The 23,183-nt window shown below is 36.7% G+C and overlaps 1 protein-coding gene across 7 annotated transcripts; it reads right to left on the minus strand.

The window, feature by feature from the left end:
* Nucleotides 1-1,212: 1,212 nt before the first annotated feature.
* letm1 (leucine zipper-EF-hand containing transmembrane protein 1) lies at nucleotides 1,213-22,303 on the minus strand. 7 transcript variants are annotated; one of them, XM_079440076.1, is made up of 17 exons: nucleotides 22,221-22,303; nucleotides 22,005-22,094; nucleotides 16,236-16,293; nucleotides 15,245-15,725; nucleotides 9,765-9,908; nucleotides 9,482-9,619; nucleotides 9,087-9,290; nucleotides 8,229-8,348; nucleotides 8,009-8,140; nucleotides 7,704-7,874; nucleotides 7,489-7,614; nucleotides 6,418-6,450; nucleotides 5,259-5,393; nucleotides 4,984-5,177; nucleotides 4,753-4,785; nucleotides 4,100-4,238; nucleotides 1,213-3,993 (listed from the first exon to the last, which is right to left on the minus strand). In XM_079440076.1, exons 2-17 carry the CDS (start codon nucleotides 22,081-22,083, stop codon nucleotides 3,841-3,843), a joined length of 2,340 nt encoding a protein of 779 aa, XP_079296202.1. In that variant the 5' UTR covers nucleotides 22,084-22,094; nucleotides 22,221-22,303; the 3' UTR covers nucleotides 1,213-3,840. The 7 variants fall into 7 exon arrangements, with proteins under 7 accessions (XP_079296202.1, XP_079296201.1, XP_079296204.1 ...); XM_079440075.1 differs by having other exon boundaries at nucleotides 4,100-4,256; XM_079440078.1 differs by lacking the exon at nucleotides 6,418-6,450.
* Nucleotides 22,304-23,183: the final 880 nt, after the last annotated feature.

Genomic DNA, 23,183 nt, shown 5'->3' on the forward strand with positions numbered 1-23,183 from the left:
AATATATACATCATATGTAATCTTTCACCACACTACACATCTAAAATAAAAACTCTCAAAGTGGCTGGCCAGAGAAGAGCTGTTGAACTTGTGTCAGCACAAACAAGAAGCCCTCTTACACAGAGCAGTGTCCTCTTACCAGCCCACATGGCTTTACTTACAGGGCAGCATGATTTACTGTGATTCTCCCTCCAGCTATTCAGCACACTTCAAGTCCTCACAGGTTATTATTGTAGACGGCATCATTTCAAGTCATTTTTTAGCCTGGGTGTCCGACTGTTTGAATTTAAGACATTTATTATAAGCGGACTGTTTTCTGCAGAGGTAGTGTTTATTTGAATTCTTGTGACAGTCTGATGTCAGTACACTCTCAGAAAAAAAGGTACAAAAGCTGTCAATGAAGTACTTTTCTTTTTACACCTTTGTACCTTATTTACTCCTAAAAGGTGCTTCTTAGTGCTTTGAAGGTACACATTAGTTTTTCAAGTGTGCCTATTTTCTAAATTGTACACATTAGCACCTTTTTAAAATGTACCACCCCAGTGACAACCTTTGTACTTTTTTTCTGAAAGTGTATGATCTACTCGTATAAAAGCACATAGTACTTTGAACTGGTGTGAGAATATGAATAACATTAGCTTTCAACTGATGCACCACACTGGGTTTGACTTAATGAATAGCATTTCAGTGTTACACATAGGGACATGTTGACTGGGATTACTTTTATTGTCTAAGACTATAGCGCCACCAAGTGGTCTGGCAAATTTAGCAAATTTTTATTCAATGTTTTATCATACCCAAAGACTTGCATCTGTAAATATTACATTTAAACCTTATACCAGATCCATAACAGTCAAGTTATGAAACAAACCATGTATATATATTTCTGATGGTTTTATGTAAAAAACCCTGTAAATATGTGTTCTCATTGCACTGGCTACTGGATTTAAATTCAAGTTACACTTATATTCATATTATTCAACCTTATGAAGTAGAAGTTACACTTAAATTAAAAGTAAAACTAATTAATTGAATAATTACTACAGAGAAGATAGGTTGGATCCCATACTATGCTGTCAGTGGTAACGGTGAATAATGCAGAAGGGGGGTGAAAAGGCATTAAACCAATTGAATGACAAAGCAAGACAAAAATAAGATATATGAAACATGAACATGCACATGGATTAGAGTCAAAAATAAAGAAAGAAAATAGTATACAACTTAAAGATCAGTTAATTTTATTTGACTTTGTAACCACTTGCATGTAAATGGTATATTTACCTAGGTAGTATGAACAATAAAATTAAATTCTTACTTTACGTCATACTGATTTTCAATAACATTTTTTGCACATACCACTCATTTTACCCATTATTTAATCTACAAGTTAACTAGCGTAACAGTATTTAGGGGTTGAACCTTCTAAAATACAGGACGGTCAAAAAAATAATGAAAGACACAATGTACAGGCCTTAAAAAGGGGAAAATATATAATAAATCAAATACATTTCAATTAGCTTAAGCAGTACATTAGTTTCCAAGGGCAATTACATCAATGTCTTTACTCTCTTCCATCTGTGGTCACTTATGTGCGCACCATCTGTTATAAATGAATCTGAAAACTCAATTAAAAATTGCAAAACAAGACAAAATAAGCAAGGTATCTTTATACCTTTCCACAATATTCACACTTCGTCCCCTCTACAACTTTAAAAATTCAAGTGTATGTTTTCTCAAAATATCTCTCAGTGTGCAAATAGACATTACATGCATCTTCCTGAGTCTAGATCAACACGGCAAAAATGGGCAAAACAAAAAGCTCTCAATAATTATAGTGCAATTACATGTCAGCATAAAATACTTGCTCTAAAAAACACAAACATGGATTTTCTCTATCATACGGTATATTAATACTAATTCATGAAAATATTTTTAAGGCCTAAATGCCGTTACTGTAGTTAGGGGCCCCCAGGTAAGTTAGACATTTCACCCAAAAATTTAAATTGTCAACATTCACTCACCCTCACATGGTTATAAACATGTATGACTTCTCTTGAATGGGAAAGAACAGCATGAACATTCTGTTAAACATCTAGTTTTGTGTTTTACGTAATAATAATAATAATAATAAAAAAAAATCATACAGGTTACGACATGAGGGTGAGCAAATAATGACCAAATTTTCATTTCTGGGTGAACGATCCTTTTAAGGGACACAATGTGAAATAGGCACCCAGACTCTGTCTGAGACACAGCACAGGAACAGTGTTTTGAGGTTAGACATGCTGGTCCCTCACTATGACATGTTTAGGGTCAAGTTGATGTATTCCCTGCCTTATGTGCCCTGTGAAACTATGCTACCAGACTCCAGTGAGCGTGCGAGTCTCATGCTGATCGACACATTCCAGTTACTGTAGGTGCTCTGCTACGAGAACAACTGCTGCCGCTCTCTCCATGTAAGGAGAGAGGGATGATCCAGGTCACAAAGACTGTATGCTGAGTCGTACCCTGATTCTGTCTGCACTGACCTCCATCTTTTCCCTTTCAGGTTCCCAGCACATACAAACATTCACAAACACACTTTACCTATCATTAACCCAAGCTAGCTAACAGAGACGCATATTTACTGCTAGTATACAATGCAAATACTGTTACATATTTATATAGCTATATTATCTCAGGTTAAGTTTACTTTGGACAAGGGATTTTGATTACTGAAGGCCACAATGTAAATGTGATGCTGAAATCAGTTCAAGATAGGAGCTAAATAAAAAACATCAAAAACTGAATTTGTCTCAGCCACCATCTTCAAGTCCGTGCAAAAGCTTCTGCCCTGAATAAAGCTCAAGTGCTGAAGGGATATGTCCCAATACCATTTCAGACTTTTGCTGTGATACAAAGCCGCAGTGCTTGGTGGCTTGAATGTGTATGTACATGTATTAATGGAGCATAACATCTGCAACAAAGCTTCTTTGGTTATTGAATAAGCATATCGACATCTTCTGAGCGACATTCAAGAATCTCATAAAGATTGTGAACTGAAAATAAATAAAACTACAAAAGAATAAAACTGGATGAGTAATGGAATGATTGTGACAGTTGATGTGATGTGCAAAGAGAGGAGTTCCTCAGATCACAGGAAATGACATCACTGCCAGGGCGTACGATTTTGAGAATAATAAAGTTGATAAATTTTTGCATCTTACAGCTGAAGTGCGCTATTTCTGTGACACAAAGTTAGTTCCACCCCAAGCTCATTGGTTGCGCTGATGCTATAATGTCCAGCTCAACAAGTCTGCTCAAACAAACAGTTTGTTTTGTGCCAGAAATGACACACTTCAGCTTTAAGAGTGTCTTTTTGGGAATAAATGAACAAATTTTCTTTTAAAATCTTTCTCTGAATTTTCGGTGCCTCGCACATGACTAATAAACGATATGATGGCCATGAATTAAGAATTCGTTCACACAACTTAATTTGTTCCTTCTTAGTTAAATTGTACTACTTAGTTCCCTCCTTTTAATTTAGTTCAACTGTGAGGCTTATTTACCTAAAACAAGGGAACAAATTTTTAATTTGTGGCCATGATTTCTATATGGCATGTGTAGGGTTCCGTAGTGCATTACTTTTGTAATATTATTAATAAATAAATGCCTTAATTCATTCTTTATACAACCGTCTTCCTTGAACAAAGCAAAGTTTGTTCTTTGTTCTATATATATACACACACACATGAATCCATATGGGAGGTCAGCACTGTTTTCAGTCTCACTGAAGCTTCTTAACACATATTAATGAACCTGAAAAGCTTCAGGATCTTTTCCATTCCCTACACGGATATTCTAGTTTTGGATTTTAGCTGCCTGCTCCTTCTCGACCTTCTCCTTAGCTTTCTCTTTCTCCACCAGCTTCTCCTCCTTCTGCAGCATCACCATGATCTCTGCCACCTGGTTGGTGGAGATATCGATGTCCTCCTTATCAATCAGCTCTACCACCTAACACACAAACACACACGCCAGATAAATGCCAACATCAAAATAAAAACCAACCAAACAGGAAAAGGAAAATCAGTGAGAGACCAAACAAGTCCCCTGTTGTTACCTTTAAGACATCATCAATGTCTATCTTGCCATCTTTGTTTTCATCGAGTGCATCTGCGATGCTGAGCAGCTTGTGTTCAGGGATGTTCTGTATGTGCTTCATGACTGCAATGAGCTCGTTGATGCTTATCAGATTCTCCCTGTAGGACAGGAACAGACTACATACAGTGAATGTTTACTTGATAACACAAGGGGTAATATGGTGGAGGGCGAGTAAGTTCACGGATCAATCAATCGCATGCCAAGACAGCCGTGCAGGGTTCCCAGAAGAGTCGCTCATGATTGAAAGAGTTAATTAATGAGCAAATGATTCAATAATCTTTAAGAATTTTTGACTAAATCATACAAGACTTATTTGCAGAAGAAAAAACAAAGGCCTTAAAATAAGTGATCCATCTAATACTTGCAGCACTGAGAACAAGATTTAACAGCACAATCCTAATCACACAACTGATTAAATCCACAATAACCAGCATTACGGAAATGACAAGCAGACTGCTGATGGATTAAAATATTAAATAAAAAAACACACACACACTTCAGACCCCCCTCAGACCTATTTGTTTAAAAATATGGTGTTTAGTCCATATTTTTATGTTAATGCTTTTGATGAGGAAAAAAACAAAAATGGCGAGAGGTCTCTCCTGTCCTTACCTTGGCAAGTCACTATGTTTCTCAAAGAACAATCTAAAAAGAACAACAAAAAATTATTTTTAATTGGACTGGGAACCCTTTCTTTTGGATCGCGTTTGCAACCTGTTAGGTTGTTCTTCCACCACCATTTTACTGAGTCCATTGCAATATAACTGATGACACACAGAAACCACCATCAACATTCAACCCAATTCCATACAAACTCATGCAAATCAAGGACTCTTAACTTACCCAATTGGTGGTGTGGTCCCGCTGTCCATCTGTCCATCTAGCACCATCTTGTCCCTCTCCAGCTCAGTGACGATCTTATCCATTCTGCTAATCATGTGGTTGACCCGCTTTGACAGACGTTGGCTTGCTTTAGACTCCTCGACCACTTTCTCCTGTCCTGCTTTGGACAGCTCTCGCTTGATCTCCTCCAAGTCCTGTAGAGAGACATAGTGGATTTCACATGTTTAAAAGCTTATAAGAGAAATGAAAACGGGCTGTTGGTTTACGGTACATACCTCGCTGTACTCCTGCACATCATCCTTCAGGTCCTCCAGCTCCTCTTTCTCTTTGGTGAGGAGATTCTTCTGCTCCTTCAGTTTGGTGCAGGCGTCACTCAGCATGTCAATTTCTTCCTTAGTGATCTCCTCCCCCTGGAAAAATAACACCGTGTCCATCAACACTCTCTCTAGGGAACACGCACACATTTTCATACATGCACAACAGTGTTGGGGAACCTTAGAATCAGTGGTGGACGTGACATTTTAGTGCGGGTTAAGTGCAAACTTTGGAAATTTTTCAAAATCTACAACACATTTAATGTGGAAATATACACAAAATGGATGAAAATTACATATGTAATCAGCTTCAGTTATTTTTCAAAATAAAATCACTAAATAATATAATCTATTCCAAAGTCTTGTCACTGTGGGATGACTTCACTATACTAACTAATGTTCAAGGTCAAACAAAGTCTGAGCTTGCTCTGTTTCAAGATGACACAATGTAATGAAATTATCTATGTAATGCTTTGTCAAGCTACATCTTATTGTCCTTAACTTTTGAATGGTTGTGTAACTTACTGTAAAAGTGATGCTAGTTTGAGAACGGTTCAATTACCATCACACATCTGAAGTGTATTAGTTACTCCCCAACTCTGATGTAAAGAGATAAAGAGGTTGCTCTTTTATAAGAGGATCAGTCAGAGGAAAGGAAGGTCTTCCATACAACAAAGGTGATCACAGAAAGGTTACTAAAACCAACTGAAACACATGGTAGGGCTAATTCAGTGGGTCTCTAAGCAACATAAAACAAACAACCATGAGGATTTGCTGCATGTTTCATATGCCATGTGGTACAGACATGTACTCAAAGTGCTGGGGTGAAGTGGAAAGGAGGATGCAGATAAAACCACACGAAAAACTTCTGCTCTTTCAAATCACTGTATTCACACAATATTATGCATCACATAATATACACAATATATTACAATATCATTTGATTCAGTAATTATTTTGTGCCTGTTATGCTAAAAACAAGCCTTATAAGAGCCTAAGTCTAACTCTAGTTGAAAAGCTTTGATTATTGTAAATGTGGGGAAAGTGAGCAGTAAAGTGACTAGGAGAGCAGAGCATCAGTGTGGTGATCTCCAGATGGGAGAGCAGTTCAGCATCTAACCTGAATGCGCAGATACCTCTGCCACTGCTCAAACTGAAGAAATAAACACGCAGAATGACACAATATTCAAAAACAGAGAAAGAGCGGTTCTTGTGACATGAATGCACAAGATCCTGTTCTACACAATCAAGTCAAAGAAGTGGATTAGCTGGACCATTTTTACTGAATGATTTTAGCTAAAGAAAGTTAAACTTGTACTACAATACCATTTTATGTATTAACAAGTATATCGACACATTCAACGGCATTTCAGATATTCCCAATTCAAGCAGAATGTACTTTATAACCATGATAGAAAATAGCTGACTGAAGGCATTGCCATGATTGGCTGAGTGACTTGCCTTAAAAGGGTTATAAAACACTTTAAAATGGCTTTCACTACTCATTAACAAATACTTTTAAAAATATTTTATAATGCTTGACAGATTATCAGTAATGTACACTACTGTTTAAAAAGTTTGGGGTCTCTTACGCTCACCAAGGTTGCTTTTATTTGATCAAAAACACAGTAAAAACAGTAATACTGTGAAAGATTATTCCAATTTACAATGACTGTTTTCGATTTGATATATTTTGAAATGTAATTTATTCCTCATTCTAATATGCAGATTTGGTGCTCAAAAACATTTCTTATGATCAATGTTGAAAATAGTTGTTCTGCTTGATATTTTTGCAGGAACCAAGACACTTTTTTTTTCAGAATTCTTTTATGAATACAAAGTGCAAAAGAATACCACTTCTTGAACATTATAAATGACTTCATTGTCAATTTTGATTCATTTAATTTAATGCATAATTTCTTAACAGTAATCATTTCTTTAAAAAAAACAAATAAATAAAAAAAACTGACCCCAAATTTTGAATCGTAACGGACATTTAAGTTCCTCCCAAATGTCAGGAAATTTGTGTCATTTGTTTATATAAATATTTTCATACTTGATTTCTTGTTAACAATATTCAATAAAGGATATTTCATACATCTTCAGTGTTTATATATATTTAAGCGAGAAAACATTCTGTTCACCTCTTTTTGTGTTTTTGTGTGTGTGTGTGAGAGAGAGATTGTCTTACCTTAATACCCTCCAGCACTGGTGCAGTATCTCGTAGTGTTTCTGAACGGATGGCCACGTCTACACTAGAGAGAGCATGTTCTGCATCCACCCGTCGTTCTGCTTCCAACTCCACCACCTCAGTCTCCTGGAAACACATAAAATCTTCCATGAACATTTCAACTATACTACAGGTATGACGCAGGAATCACTGTCAGACTGAAAGTGACTAATGACCCGCGCAGCCTGCTCCTTTTCTTTCTCTGCAGCATCAGCCAGTCTCTCCAGCTCCCGCTCTCTGTTTTCCTGCCGGATAGCTGCCTCTTCCTGAAGCATGGCCTCCAGCTTGGTTTTGTTATCCACTTTAGAGAAGTCCAGCTCTGCCACCTTCACCTGCGCCTCTTTAGTCTGTGAATGCACAAACAAACAACAGAGTCATTACATAAATCTGAAGCGCTTGCTACATATACAACTATACATATTATTTTTTTGTGAAACTAACCTATATTTACTGTAAATATTATACACTGTGTAGTACATACCACAATCTCTGGCAGGTTCTGTAGTGTGGTTTTAAGCTGGTCCGCAGGGGACAGCGTGTCTGGCAGGAACATAGCTCGGGACAGCAGCAGCAGAGATGTGGGGATGTGCTGATTGAGATGAAGCTCCAACCACTGACATGATCAGAAAATGTGAAATACATAATGAGAAGACGTACTACTAGGAAGTAATCATTGTAAAGGAAAGTGCAGCATGTGTTACCTGTTTAAGCTGCTCTCTGAGTCTCTCCTCTGTCACACCCAGAGCTCTCATCCCTCTCACACGACATGCTGCCTGCAGCTCATTCACATTCAGACTGTCCACTCCTTCCTCTGATATCAGCTGTCAATCACACACACGCAAAGAAATCAGCTAGGAATCATGAACTTTGATGTTTCTAATTGAAAAAGAAGCTCACGAAATTCTGAGAAATTCAATTCATAGAAATGCATATAGAAATTCATGATAATTGTAATTTACTCTGAATTTTTATACACTAGATACATAATGACATAAGACTTTACATTTATGGTTTTTTTTAACAGCTGTGCTCACTGTAAATTGCTGTTGAATAAAAATAAGTGTATACAATACCATTCATCATTTTAATCAGCAAAGATGTATTAAATTGATCAAAAGTGACAGTAAAGACATTTATAATGCCACAAAAGGTTTCTAATTCAAATAAATGCTCTTTAGAACATTCTATTTTGAAAAAATGTGTCAACAATTTTAAGAAGCACGACTGTTTTCAATTTTGATAATATTAACTGCTTCTTGAGATAACTCCGTTTTTGAAAATTTTCAAAAATCATGTTTTTTTTATTATGTTATGTTTTTATAGTGTTTTATTGTATTAGTTAGTTGGGTTTTTTAGTTATTTTTTAACCCAGTCAAAATAACCCAACTGCAGTTTGATTGAGATTAATTGAAATGCACAAGGAAAAAACATGATTTCTGAGAATTGTTAAAAACAGCGTTATCTGTTTTTGCAAATTAACTCTTCATATATATATATAAATTAAAAAAAACATACTACTGATATAAACAAGACTCATTTGAGTAAAGACAGGTTCTAACCTTGTCGTCTGCACGGATGGTTCGGAGTTTCATGATGAGCTGAAAGCGCAAGAAATTGTTGGTGCCGATGGACTGCAGCTCCAGCAGCTTGCACAGAGCCACCAGCTGCGGCCGTGTCAGGTTATCTAAGGTCAGCTCATCCTCAAACAGCTTAGAGAAACGTATGATCTGCTCATTACTGGGTATCTCTCCAGAGTCACGGATCTGAGAGAGAAGAGGAAGGGGAAGAGAGAGATAGTTCTCATTCAAGAAAAAAACAAAGCTCTCATTCATTGTGCTTATGAGTATAAGCATCACCACATGGGGGCAATACAGCGCTGTGTTTTGAATTACTTGGAGAAGTAGTAGTGTTGTTTTTTTTCAGGATAAGTTCTGAGCAAGTGACTATGATCTACCTTCTGAAAGAAAGTGGAGAACTCCTCGGTCACGTTGCCTTTGGCTGCTTTGTTTCTTAGTGCAATCTCCTCGATTGTGTCCTGCAAGAACTTGGCCATCTCTAACTTCACTCTCAGCTCCTTCTTTAGTCTTTCCTCCTGAAAAACACAAACAATGACAGTGTGTGTGAGAGAGCGATATCATACGAGGTCAGGTTTGGTACAAGTAGATGCTTAAGATGTGTGACTACGACAGAAATACGATTAAGGTCTTTATAGTTTAAAACTTAAAAGGTCAGCGTACCTTTTTGGACTGTGTCTCAAAGGTGGACGGCAACATGTTAGGGAAAAGTTTCAGTGCAACAGGAAGCAGAAACTCCATAAATGGGACGATGATAAAGACCAGAAAGGGCAGAAGCCGGAAGACATCTGCACACGTCCTCAGGAACTGCAATTAACATGACAAAGGCAGTGATGTCAGCAGACTGCTACTTTGGTGATGAAATGCAATTATTGAGCAGTGGTAGAAATCTAATCTCTGGAATTAAAAATGAAGTAAAACCCCTGAAATCCCTGTCATGAAGGGCTAAGAACTGACTCTAAAGGGTGATCTGCTCTGTCAGGACTACATAAGAGAGTAAAATTAGAGCTCAAATCCTGCTGGGAGGTGAAAAGAATTACAGAGTCAAGAGTTCTCTCGAAAACTTTTCCTATCTACTGTTTGGGTAAAGAACCTCATATCCTGTTCCTATTTCACCCCAAAATCAAAAAGAAAGAAGCTTATTTTGTCTAAAAAGCTTTTGCTTAAAATTTATTTTCTACATTGCAACATTATTTTCATGAGCGTTAAGGACATTTAACGTCATGTCCATCAATTTCAATCAGTGTAATAAAAAAAAATAAAAAAAATAAAAACTCATTGTCATACAAAAGTTTATAATGTCATACATTATAAAGCACTTAAAAATCATGTTTGATAAACTGCATTATGTATTTTTAAAATAATAATATAATTATTTACAATACTTATTTTTTACATAAATGAGAATCACCAGAACAATAATAGGAATGACAAAAAAATATATATTATTAAAAATATAAATGGTCCTAAAAAATATTAATATTAACCTTAACATCCATTTATATTTATTTATTTTTGTCGAACATAACCTAGATGCTTTTATGTACGATTCACTCCTCCTTTAAAGTAAAAAAAAAAAGAAAAAAAAAAGAAAGAAAGTTAAAAAAGGACAGCTTGGACACATGAGGTAAAATAAAATAAAAGTAAATAAATAAAAACAATAATGAAAAATAGACTGCTGTACAAAAAAAAAAAAAAAAAGAGAAAATAAATGGATCTGAAATGTGAGTGAGCAGATAACACCAGAGACTAATTCAAGCAATCAGTGCATCCACTCCCCATGGCAAGAACTGATTTTCTGAATCACCCCATATCTAATATATAGTTGATAAAACATGAGGAATTCAGAAAATGAGAGGTTAGATAAAGGAGCTTCAGCTTTATAAGAGGGGTCCCTGCTCCCCTTATTCCACCTGTGTGTCAGTGGTCCTATAGGGAAGAATTTAAACCAGGCAGGCCTGAAAAGAGCCTTTGTGTTTGGCCCATTGACATGTATATCACCACAGGCAGAGAGAGAGACTGCGAGGGGGAGAGAGGAGGAAAACAGGGAGGCTTGGAGTGTGAAATATTCAGGGACGAGTGAGTGGGATGGAGAGGAAAGGCATTCCAAAGGAAGTGGCCGGGAGAGAGCAGGACTGAGGGCTTGGGAAGGGGGTTGATGGCTGACATCAAAAGCTAAAGGAAGCCACGCTGTGTGAGGCCAGTTGTGAATAGGCAGGATTAAGGATGAAGCAGGTCAGAAGAATAGCGAGAGTGAGGTGCGACAGATGCTAGCTGAGGCAGAGACATTAGCATACCTCCCAATGCTAATGTTGACAGAGCTCACAACATAAAGAAATCCTCAGTAAGCTCTTGATAACAGCTAACCATGACTACCCAAACATGAGTGTTATACAAGCTGTAGATGTTTTTGGACCAAATGCTGTGTAAAAAAAAAACAAGAAATCTCCCAAGGCTTTAGGAAGGCAATAACGTGATTTGTGCTTGTTTTCAGTTAATAAATAGATTTTCTGAAGAAAATGAGAAGAGTGCTGGTCTGTGCAAAACAAAACAACAACGACAAAAGCTTTTTAGTTAACGTTTGAAAATAAAGAAATGAACACAGCCATACATAATACAATTATTATTTGTTTACAACCCAAGGACAGACACTTCATTCTGAGACAGTGACAGAGTGACCTGTGACACAAAGCCTGAGCAATTTCCAGTACGTACTGACTTAGAACGCAAAGGAGGCCTCCAACGGTTATAGATTATATGCGTCACTAAAGTGTCACTTTACAACAGGCTAAGTCACGCAACTGTCTGAGAATTTGAGGCTGGGAAGGTATTAGCACTATGCAAACAGAGACGATCAAGTAATACAATATGTGATAGCAGCAATGTGCTGTGTGCTTAAATATAATACAGAAGAGCAGTAACCTTGTATTTACACTACCAGGTTTGGGGTTGGTGCTGTGACTGACGGGATGTTCTGGGTGGTTTTTTACTGAACTAAGTCAACATGTTTTGTCAGAAATGTTGCCAGAAATTATCAGTTCAATTGTTTAATAAAGGTAATGCAAAAGGCCACTAACGTCTCTTTTACTTCTGTCCTAAGGACAACATTTCTCAGCTGGACACCACTTTCCAGCCTGGGCTAGTGGCCAACTATGTGCCAATGTGAGCCATACTGATCTATCAATCATTAAACTATAAGAAAGAGATAGGAAGAAGAGAAGAATAGGAAGATCGTTGATTGAACATTGATGAGTTAATGAGATAAAACTCCTGAACTTTTTGGCCATGTAATTTTCTTCTGATCTCAAAATTACAAAAGCAGAGCACTTCAAACTGTACTATCATAAGGATGTATTAGCGTATTAGTGTAGATGTCTGCAGACCTACAAAATGATCCTTAGAAATTTTTTGTATTGTACTGAAATTTAAATATTGAAATTTAACTTGCTATTATAGGAAATGAGTGGGATTAAATAGATCCTAAATAAATGTACATATTTCATCTTATATAAAAGAGTTGTTAAATTGGACTTAAAGGAGTTTTTATCCTAAAGGCCTCAGGAATCCCATGTGAGCTAGTTAAAGTTTCTTGGGTCTCCCCTGGACTCCTGATTTACAGGGTAATCTCTAATGGCTGGTCCATGAAGACTCAGCATGGCACTAATTTAAATCATTAAGCTACAGAAGAGAAGAGATCCAGTCAGACTTCATAGGACTGAGATTAAACTACAGAAGAATGCTAACCACCCACCCCAAATCCTACTATTCACAACTTAATTACATTACACTGGGTTAAATCCATAGGGCAATGACAGACATATGCAATGACAGGTCAACTGACAACCCCAGAGTGATACATTGACAATTTTCCTTACATTTTTTATCAAAAATTACTATATGTAAAGACCCAGGTTTTTTATGTCATTTATGTGTGTGTGGGAAGTTTTGTTGCAAATACTAACATTTTGTTAATCTATTTATAGATTATTGCAATAAAGGACAAAGGTGTCTGATGTCTACTTCATTATTACCAAATCTCAATGCAATCATGTTGTCACTGACTCTTTAAGGATAAGGTTATTAGGTGGTCTTGGCCTTGGGGGAAGTTCACACTGACAACGATTTAACGTGACAAATTTGAGCAGAGTTCAACTTTTGTTTAAGCTTTGGCAGTTCTAATCTGACTGGCTGGCTGCTACTGCTACAACTTTCAGGAGTCAGGTACAGTTATTTATCATAAACTTATCAGAACAGAGGAATACTGACTGGGAATTACAATTTTTAAAGGGGTCATTAGATGCCAATTTTACACAAGTTGATATGATTCTTTAGGGTCTTAATGAAAAGTCTATAACATACTTTGACTAAAATGTCTTAATGGTAGTGTAAAAAACACCTTCTTTACCCTGTCAAAATCAGCTCTGTTTTCAGCACGCTGATCTAGTTCATGTTGCTTTAAATCCTAGTGAGTTCTGCTGACTCCGGCCTTCTCTTCCGTGGAGTGACGAGCAGACCATAGACATGAGTAGATTCCCTATTCGACCGCTCCAGATACATTGACGCTATGGGTGTGCGATATAACGATTTTTGATGGTGGACGATAAAAATGTCTCCACGATCTGTTTTTGAAGTAATATCGTAGTATCGTGCTGCAGCTTATGTCAAATACAGTTCTGGTCTCCATCTCTATATGCTGTACAACACGACATACAGCAGTAGAGTTACTCTGACAGGACACTGCACTTATTCGCGATCGCAAAAGTACATTATTTGCACACAAGCCTTGCTGGTTAAATGTTTCATCCGCGCGCTGGTCTGACTTTCGCTTTTTCTGAGCGCATACACCTGAAGCACACGCACTAAAAACCCTGTCTAACAGCGCCTGATTACTCAACTAACTTATTTTTTGCGCTAATACTGTCAAAACACACAAGGTTTACATACAGACTCAGTTGGTTATCTCTAAAATGAAAGTAAATAGTTAAGAGAGAAACAGATGCGTGTCTGTATATTAGATGCATGCAGGTCTTAAAGGGACAGGACAAAATAATTGAAATAATTAATGAATGATTTAATGAGCCCTATCACACATCGGTGCAATGCAACGCCAGGCGCGACAAGTGTTTTTACTAGTTTCAGCCCGATGTAGTTATCGGTTTGACCATGGGGTGCTGGTCTGAAAATGAGGTGTGTTCAGGCACATAGTTGGCGCATTGCTTTTTTGAGGCAAATGAAAACAATTGCGCCATTGACCGACTAAAACCTGGTCTAAAGTCAATGGCGCCACAGTACTTTTTTAATTTTTTTTATTTAAAGGGCATGTTAGTAATATGTGCCTATAGGTGGGTGTACAATGCACGTAGCCTACACCCTGCTTATTACACACACATGGACATGCAGCAGCACACAATCATGCCAAATATTAAAAATGAAAGGATTACAATGCAAAAGATTATTATTGTGGACATAAAGATAAAAATGCCTACATGTAATAATGGATGTCATAAGCATTGAGTCTGTAAATAGCGAAGCTGCCATGGTACAAGCGCAATTGGCTTTTAAAGGTAATGGATTGGTTTATTGCACCTTATGCCCAAAACACACCCATGACTCATTAAGAGAATATGTACAACACTTTTGGTCCATTTGCCTGGTGCGCCAACCGTTTTTTCCGTTGTTACACTAGCAAAAGTGGATTCAGAGACGCCAAGTGCACCTGCTCCATGCACTTCAGACTGTCTGCTTAGATCGTTAAAATAGGGCACAATGACTTATTCAGTAAAACATTTACTGCCAACTACTGGCAGTTTTAGTTTCATATTTAGAGTATAATTTCATTAAATTATAAATTTTTTCCATATTAATAAAAAAAAGTCTGAAAATAAAAATAAATCCATATAAATAAAAAAAACTAACTTTTTTTCTTTAAAATTTTAAAAAGAAAATTATTTTTTTTCTAAAACTACTTTTTGTAATGTCTACTTGATGCTTTTCTAATTTAAACCAATAATGGCTGTAAATTATATTTTGGGGGTGATTTCTCAGCCAAATGTGATGTGATTAATTTGCAATTAATTAGAGTAATTAATCGACACATCATGTAAGATTAAAAATTTTAATCACTTAACAGCACTAGCGTTTACCTGTCTCCTCTCTCGGCGTGACAGAATGTGTCCGTTCAGCACCCTCCAGAGCATCCGCACCGTAATAGTCGTATCCATCCATAGCAGGCGGAACCCATGATAGTAATGCTTCACCTCATCAATCACACGTTGACGTATTGTCCGTCTCACGGTTTCGGCATCTACCGTTGGGCTGTACACCGGTCCACCCTCCTCAAGCTTTTTATTCCGATCCTTCAGTGAACGTAAAGAACGCTCTACCTTCGAATCATCATGGAGACGGCCTGTAGTATGTACCCACCGGACTGGGGTGCTCTGTGGCCAGGCTAGCGTCCTGGGGAATGTGGAGTGGGTGTGGATAGGCAGGGCAGGGTCAGGTACTAAGATGGCACAGTACAGACGAGGTGACCTGGACAAGTGGCGCTGAAGTGCTGATGAATTGTCAAGGTACAGGACAGATGATGTATGAGGCCAGACGCTGCCTCCAAGAACACCAGGACTGCTGAAAAACAGATGTCATGCATCAGCCTAAACAATCGTTAAATAAAGATCCAATTTGAAACAATAAGGGGCACCCAACAGCATTTTTTAAGTAAATCTCTTATGCTCACCAAGGCTGCATTAATTTGATCAAATATACAGTAAAACAGTAGTATTGTGAAATATTATTACAATTGAATATAATTGTGTTCTATTGTAATTTATTATAAAATGTAATTTATTCATTTGTTGGCAAAGCTGAATTTTCAGCAGCCATTACTACTCCAGTCAGAAATCATTCTAATATGCTGATTTGATGATGAGGTAACATTTATTATTATCAATGTTGAAAACAGTTGTGATGATAGTTCATTTTTATTTTGATAGTTAATACTACCGTTCAAAGTTACATTTGGATGGTAATATTAATTACCACAGTATGTATGAATTGCACTTTTCTCCAAATAGATTCAGATAAAAATGAGAATCATGTCACTGACCCAGATCCAATTTAATTATCAGTTCCATTTACCTGTTTGTGGCTAACCGCAGTGCAGTGCAGTTAAAGCATGTGCTTTCTGATAACTTTCCTGGAAGAGATTCAGAGTAAAGAAAATACAACATTAGATAACACAGCACACTTATAAAGACCACCATGAAGGATGGACCAACAGAGTAATGCAATATAGCTCCAGAAACACCATGTGCAGACATCTGTGCATGATAAAAAAAAACAAAAAAAACAGATGATATGATATAATATAAGGGGTCACAGAGAGTGCTACAGGCTACAGGCCAGCACGGGATCATGGAAAAGGACAGAGAAAATACTTGATCCCATGCCAGTGTTGCATACACGGACAGGGGAAAATATCACCACTGCCAAGAGAAAGGACACACAAATGAAGGTGTGTAAGGTCTCAGATATATCAGACTATATCAGAAACTGAGCAATGGAGGCACTTATGCATATGAAGGAATCCAAAACACTTTCAACTTTTCACTAACAAACCTTAATTCAGGGCTTTTCTAGCTTTTTGATGACAAGAAAGAACCCTTCAGTTCAATTTGTTCCATAATTTTTTCTTATTTAATACAATTTTATAAAGAGAACAGAATTACATTGTTTCCCAATTTAAATAATTATCTTTTTGGTAATTATCGGAATAAAGCAAATGTATTGTTTTCTGGAATTATATATATATATATATATATATATATATATATATATATATATATATATATATATATATATATATATATATATATATATATATATATATATATATATATATATATATATATTATATATACACACACACACTATATTGCCAAAAGTATTGGGACACCCCCTTCTAATGAACATGTTTGAGTAATTTCTATGAGTACAAATCTTAATGTTTAAGCATATAATGATATTATAGGGAATTGTGTGCTTCTAATTTTATAGCAACAGTTTGGACCCTTTTCTATTCTAACATGACAGTGCCTCTGTATACAAGGCACGGTTCAAAAAGACATGATTGATTCAGTCAGTGTGGAAGAACTTGACTGGTCTGCAGAAAGCCAAGTCTTGATCCCAGCTGAACACCCCTGGTGTGACTTTAAATGCAGACCTTGAGCCAAAAACTCACCAAACACCAACAAATAACCCACTGTAAACCAGATTTCTGCTTGTTCAACAGGACAATCAAAAGGTGAATTATGTATTTTTTTTAAATCATAAAACATGTCATCCTGTCCCAGTTTAAAAAGCAGAGACAACATTTTACAAATCCCTTAATTTTTTGAGTTTCTGAATCAGGGCCTTTTCTAGTCATAGGGCAAACTAGGCAGTTACTTAAGGCACCTCCAACTAAAGGGGGCGCCAACGAGCGACTAACCCTACTTAACATAATGACACTTCATTTTAGCAAAAAAAAAAAAAAATGTAAGTGCATTTAAGCAGCTGAATATTATCATAACAATGTTTTTAAATATTAACAGTTATTTAGTATTTACTCAAGCAACATTTTAAAAACTGAATGACGGCATCATCAAAATCATATTTTTGGTAGGTTACCATGACCAAATTTGACATTTTTAACCAAATTTAAACAATCATATCATTATCTTAATCAAAAGCAAACATCACCAATAGGGATTTTGCCTATAGGGCACCAAAATGGTCTGAAATTGCCCCATTCCAAACTGTTGTCCAACACTTGTAGTGACAGGTTTGATTTCTATGATGCAAAATAGCAGTACTTCTTATGTGTCTCAAAGTATGATGTGTTACGTTTAAAGCAGAAGTGAAAATTAGATTTGAAAAATCTCTTTAATTAGGAAAAGTAAAGGAGTGGACTATAAATGCAGGATGTCCTTCTACTTACTTTACTTTTACTTTTAGTCATTTAGCAGACGCTTTTATCCAAAGCGACTTACAAATAAGAAAAAAGTAACTAAAACTAAAAGTTAACACTCTGTAAATACTCTATACACACCCATTTAAGAAAATACAGAAATTAAATAAAATTGACAAATGCATACAACAACATTTCAATAGTAAACGTATAAATGGAAAAAAATAAAAATTAAATAAAAAGCGATACTTAAATCCTTTGCCGGTGTCCCAGCCCGGTGGACTTACAGTAAATATAACTTCAGGAAACTCCCTTATCTGGAGTAAGCCAGTAAAGCTATTCTCACCCATTCTGACTGTATCCCACACACAGTTTTCCTCTCCCTGAAATACAGCAATCCATCAAACCTGACTTTCTCCAGAACCATTTCCCTCTCCAGTACACCATGCAATCTCTGGATTACATATACTTACGGTCTCGTGATTCTCTGATTTATCCACTCAGAGACAATAGGACAAGGCCAGACTCCATAATTAATCCATTCTCATCCCACTTCCCTTTAGTACTATGGTTTAGGACCTTTGCTCCAATGCTCAGGTGAAGTCTAATCTGGGTTGTGCTTTCCATAATGTTTGCTACACATGTAAGACCCCTGGCCCAGTGCAGTCTAATCCTATTGATGCCAGGATGTTCGTATGGAAGGATAAATGCTTTCGGTCTACTTTCGCTCTCTATATTTAGCTCTATAGGATATCTGGCCTCGCATCTCGAGGTCAATCTACGGCTGGCAGATGGCCTAGGATCTCTATCCTCTTGAACATCTCCTTGTGTTTGCATATAGAATACAAAGCTCTCTGAACAGAAGAGAACAGGATGCACTCTTCAAAATAAAGTTTCGAAAAGGGGAATATTATGTAGAAAGTAGTCCCTGGCTATATCATAACTAGTTCCGTAGCTGGGGACTACTTTCAGGTGCTGTGTAACATCACTGCACCTGCTGCACCCATGGTACGGCAGCAAATTCCCTCCATATCGGCCTAGAAAATCGCAACTTTTCATTTTCCGTCAGTCTTAGTACACGATGTAACTACAGAAGAGTCTAGCTTTAAATATGAAAATTATCAAAACTCTTTGATAATTTGAGTGAGATGCTAATGGTCTAATCAGATTCAGTGATCTATGCTAAGCTAAGCTAAAAGTGCTACCGTCAGACCCGGAGATCGGCTGAATGCATTCAAAAACAGTAAAACTCCACTGTTTAACTCTAGAAGAGTTGTAAAATCAGTGTTGTCATGCTTATTGGTAATCCAAAGACTGAATGTTATGAAAGCTATTCATGGTAGCATTTGTTTACCTAACAATGTACAGTATATTCAGAACGGACCTCTAATTTATAGTCTGTCAAGCAGAGCTGCGGTTAATCATTTGCCAGACTACACCGCTTCAGACTAGCTACAAGAAAGAAAGTCCACACATGGGAGTTACCGGGGCTTCTCAGGAAGCACTTCAAGTATATTTCGAAATCAATTAGAGATTGTGGCAGCAATGTTGTGGTTGAGAAAGTAGGCAAAATTATAAGAATTTAGACAAGTTATAAGGCCATAACCGCTTGCTACAGCTGCAAGGTCCAGATATTTGTGGTTTTTATTACCTTTTACTTGTGCTTTGCAATTTCCTTTATTTATTTAAAGAAAACTGTGAACAATTTATGACTGAACTGTTTTTCAATTAAGTATTAATTAAATGTATTAAGTTATCATGGCTTCATTAAACGGTTTTGATAAGCTTTGAATTGTAATTTTCAATTATTGTAAATATTAACATTGGTTTTAGGGCTGCCCGATTAATCGCATGCGATTATGAACGCGATTTTGCGTAGCTTGTCAGTGAACTACGGCTCTGTGTATTAAATGCTGCTCCATCTGAAAGCAGGTGATGGAGATTTACCACTAATCAAAGAACCGGCTTTACTGATGAGATACGCATGACAATCGCATGTGATTAATCGTGCAGCCCTACGTTGGATCAATATATGATACATGTCTAATCAGGGAAATTAAAACAAAAATGACAGATAAAAAATAAATGGAAACTTTACAACTCAGTCCATATGAGTGATGGATCATGCTAAACAGCAAGTGTTGCAGTTTGGTTCAATCGTATAAAAACTAAATCAGATATTATCCTTAGTATTCACTAATAGAGTGTTTCTGTCTCTGAAGAAAGAAAATTACGTCATTGCATGGTATGCTCGAGGCAGAACCACGCAAGAAACTTATTTCTCAAGGACAGACTTATATTTTCATTCACTGACAGACGCCTCTCCATTTTTGCTCTCCTGCTTTAAAAACATAAGAATATGTTTTCAAGTAGATTCAAATCCTGAGCAAAATAAGGTCTGTAGTAAATTTAACTTGACAGTACTTGGACATTATGTTGTCCAAAATAAACAGCACACTCACAAAAAATAAACACAACAGCTTCAAATCTTGCATTTTCACTATAGATGTGTGTAATATACACTGTAGAGCAAAATATCCAAATATCGGTGTGTAATATACACTGTAGAGCAAAATATCGTTTAGGATGGACCATCACACTTACGTTATATATATATATATATATATATATATATATATATATATATATATATATATATAAAACGTAAGTATGATGGTCCATATACATCTTAGAAAAGCACGATGTGTGTGTGTGTGTGTGTATGTATATATATATATATATATATATATATATATATATACAGGGTGCAAAAAGCTCACATTAAACCAACATTCAAATTTAGGAAAGCACTGGCAAATCTAGCATTTCAGATTTGCAGATCTGCTTATGTGAAGCAACCAATGAGAAAGAACTAGCTAGGCCCCTATAAAGTGCAATTCTATTCTGCAAAACAGAGATTAGCAAAGGAGATTGTGCATATATATATATATATATATATATATATATATATATATATATATATATATATATATATATATATATATATATATATAAACACGTTATCGTGCTTTTCTAAGACCGGTCAATAATAAGGAAGCAGCCATTGCAGTCGGCAGAGGAGCCTGTCCTCAGATGACCTCCAGTACACACAAGAGCTAAGCAGCCTGAGCAAAACATGACGCTCTAAATCGATACACAGCCGCATTACACATAGATTATGACTATACAAAACATAAAATGCCACGTGCGTCAATTTTCAGACATTAAAAGATATTTCTTTTCGATTTAAGTCGATGGTTTTGACGTTCTCAGACAGGAGTGTCTGTCTGGCTGCGCCTGCTATTAACTTACTGCTGTTCGATCCTGTAATTCATCTTAAAAGCTCCATAATTAAACGAAACGCAAACGTTTCTTCAAAAGTGTGGAAACGACTCGCGTGTTGACCATAACAATGAGCTGACACACAGTCCAGCGGTCAACAACGGTTACAGCTATAATCTTCCAGAAGTGATTTACAGTAACAGAGCGTGATGACACACAAAAGCACAAGCACGTGTGGCGCGCGCAGTTACAGCGAGCCTCCATTATCTGTAGAGTACTGGACGCATGCCTCATACATCTAGCACACGAAAACGTTCAAATAGGATGGTTCTCGGTGATTATGACTGTTTCAATCTGTGAGGCTGTACAGTTAGCTTGTTAGCTAATCACTTAAGCCTCTCGTTTCTCCAGTCGTTCAATAATCTCGCGGGCCAGGTTTGCGAGCAAAGTTAACTCTATGATTTACACGACTGTAGTACCTGGAGGGAAGACATTAAAAGTATACATGACAGGTCTGAAAATGTCCGGTTTATAAATAAAACTGGTCACGGTACGCCTAACGTTATATCAGTTCATTAGGCTCGCTGTTCGCTTCAATACACAAAGGCAGAGGGAATTACTATATTAACCATTGTGTTACTAATCTATGTCCTCTAATTAACAAAGAATAGTATTACCTTTTCTGAATTCGTTCTTTAACGACCTAGATGTTTTCAGCAAAGGAGTCCGAGATCTGGTGAGCAAAATCGATGCCATGCTGTTCCCGTCTGTTTGGATGAAAAGACGTCAAACGTTAATGTATGATTTACAGTAATGCTGAGTGGACGTAAAGAGGCAATACACTGGCGGTTTATGAGCTATCCACAGAAGTCATAGTCCTGAGCCCTACTTGCCTCGGTTTGCAAGCGTTCGGCATTTGCTTCCGTCTTCCTGTGGGGTGAGCTCAGCCGCCAGGGGGCGTGTTGCTGCCTAATATGAAGGTGACAGGACTGACCGAGAAGAAAAGATGGAGCGCAATCAAATGCAAAAGCAGGTTCTTGAAACTCTAAATGAGTTCATACACAGTGAATGATTAGCGTTCTGACATCCGAAAAAAGTTTGGCATGGTGTAACTTTAAACAACCCCTAAATGTTACTGGCAATGTTGATGTGTGCACAAACAATTGACGCTTAATTTAAATATGTAATAATACTATACAGATTTTTTTTAAACAAAAAACCGATTGCTAAATATTCTTCTAGAAACGGAAATTAAATGGGTATACTATAAACTACTTTTGAAACATTTTAATGGTTTATGAACTCTGGCCAATGAGGTCTATATGGGTCTTGGCGCCAATGTTGCCAGATCTCCGTATAAAAGATAGAAAATTAGTATGATAAAATATGCTCAAAAATACGTGGCTTGTATTACTAAAATGTCTAAATAAGGGAACTTAGTTTCATTCCTTCCCAAAGGGATAATTGCGTGCTTCATTGGTCTATTTATTGTAGCACGATGCACATAAAAAAGGCATTTGCTGCAATGGACTTGTGCTATCATGTAATTATATGGAATGTTACACATACAACTTACCATCTAAATCAATGAATACATCTTTTTTTCGGTGCATTTACATAAATATTTTGGAAATAAGAGCAAAAACGCAACCAATGTCTGTAAGCGCCTTAATAAATCAACAAACCAAAATACGATTGAAATAAGCGGACATGGCAACACAGTCTGGCGCGCTTATTTTCTGGTTGCCAGACACTCTAGCTTGAGTGCAAATCGACCACGCGCTCAAAGCATATTAACTGGAAAAATTTAAAATATATTTAAAACAAAAATGACATATTACAGTATTTATTTATGT

This window comes from Barbus barbus (genome assembly GCF_936440315.1).
Source record: "Barbus barbus genome assembly, chromosome: 18".
Lineage (NCBI taxonomy): Eukaryota > Metazoa > Chordata > Actinopteri > Cypriniformes > Cyprinidae > Barbus > Barbus barbus.

Excerpts from the sequence above, each read along its gene's own strand:
- letm1 (XM_079440075.1), bottom strand. The coding sequence starts at position 22,083 with ATGGCATCGATTTTGCTCACCAGATCTCGGACTCCTTTGCTGAAAACA. Across the intron at positions 9,620-9,764 it reads TTGAGACACAGTCCAAAAAG|GAGGAAAGACTAAAGAAGGA; the intron begins GTACGCTGACCT and ends TGTGTTTTTCAG. Across the intron at positions 9,291-9,481 it reads TCTCCACTTTCTTTCAGAAG|ATCCGTGACTCTGGAGAGAT; the intron begins GTAGATCATAGT and ends CTTCTCTCTCAG.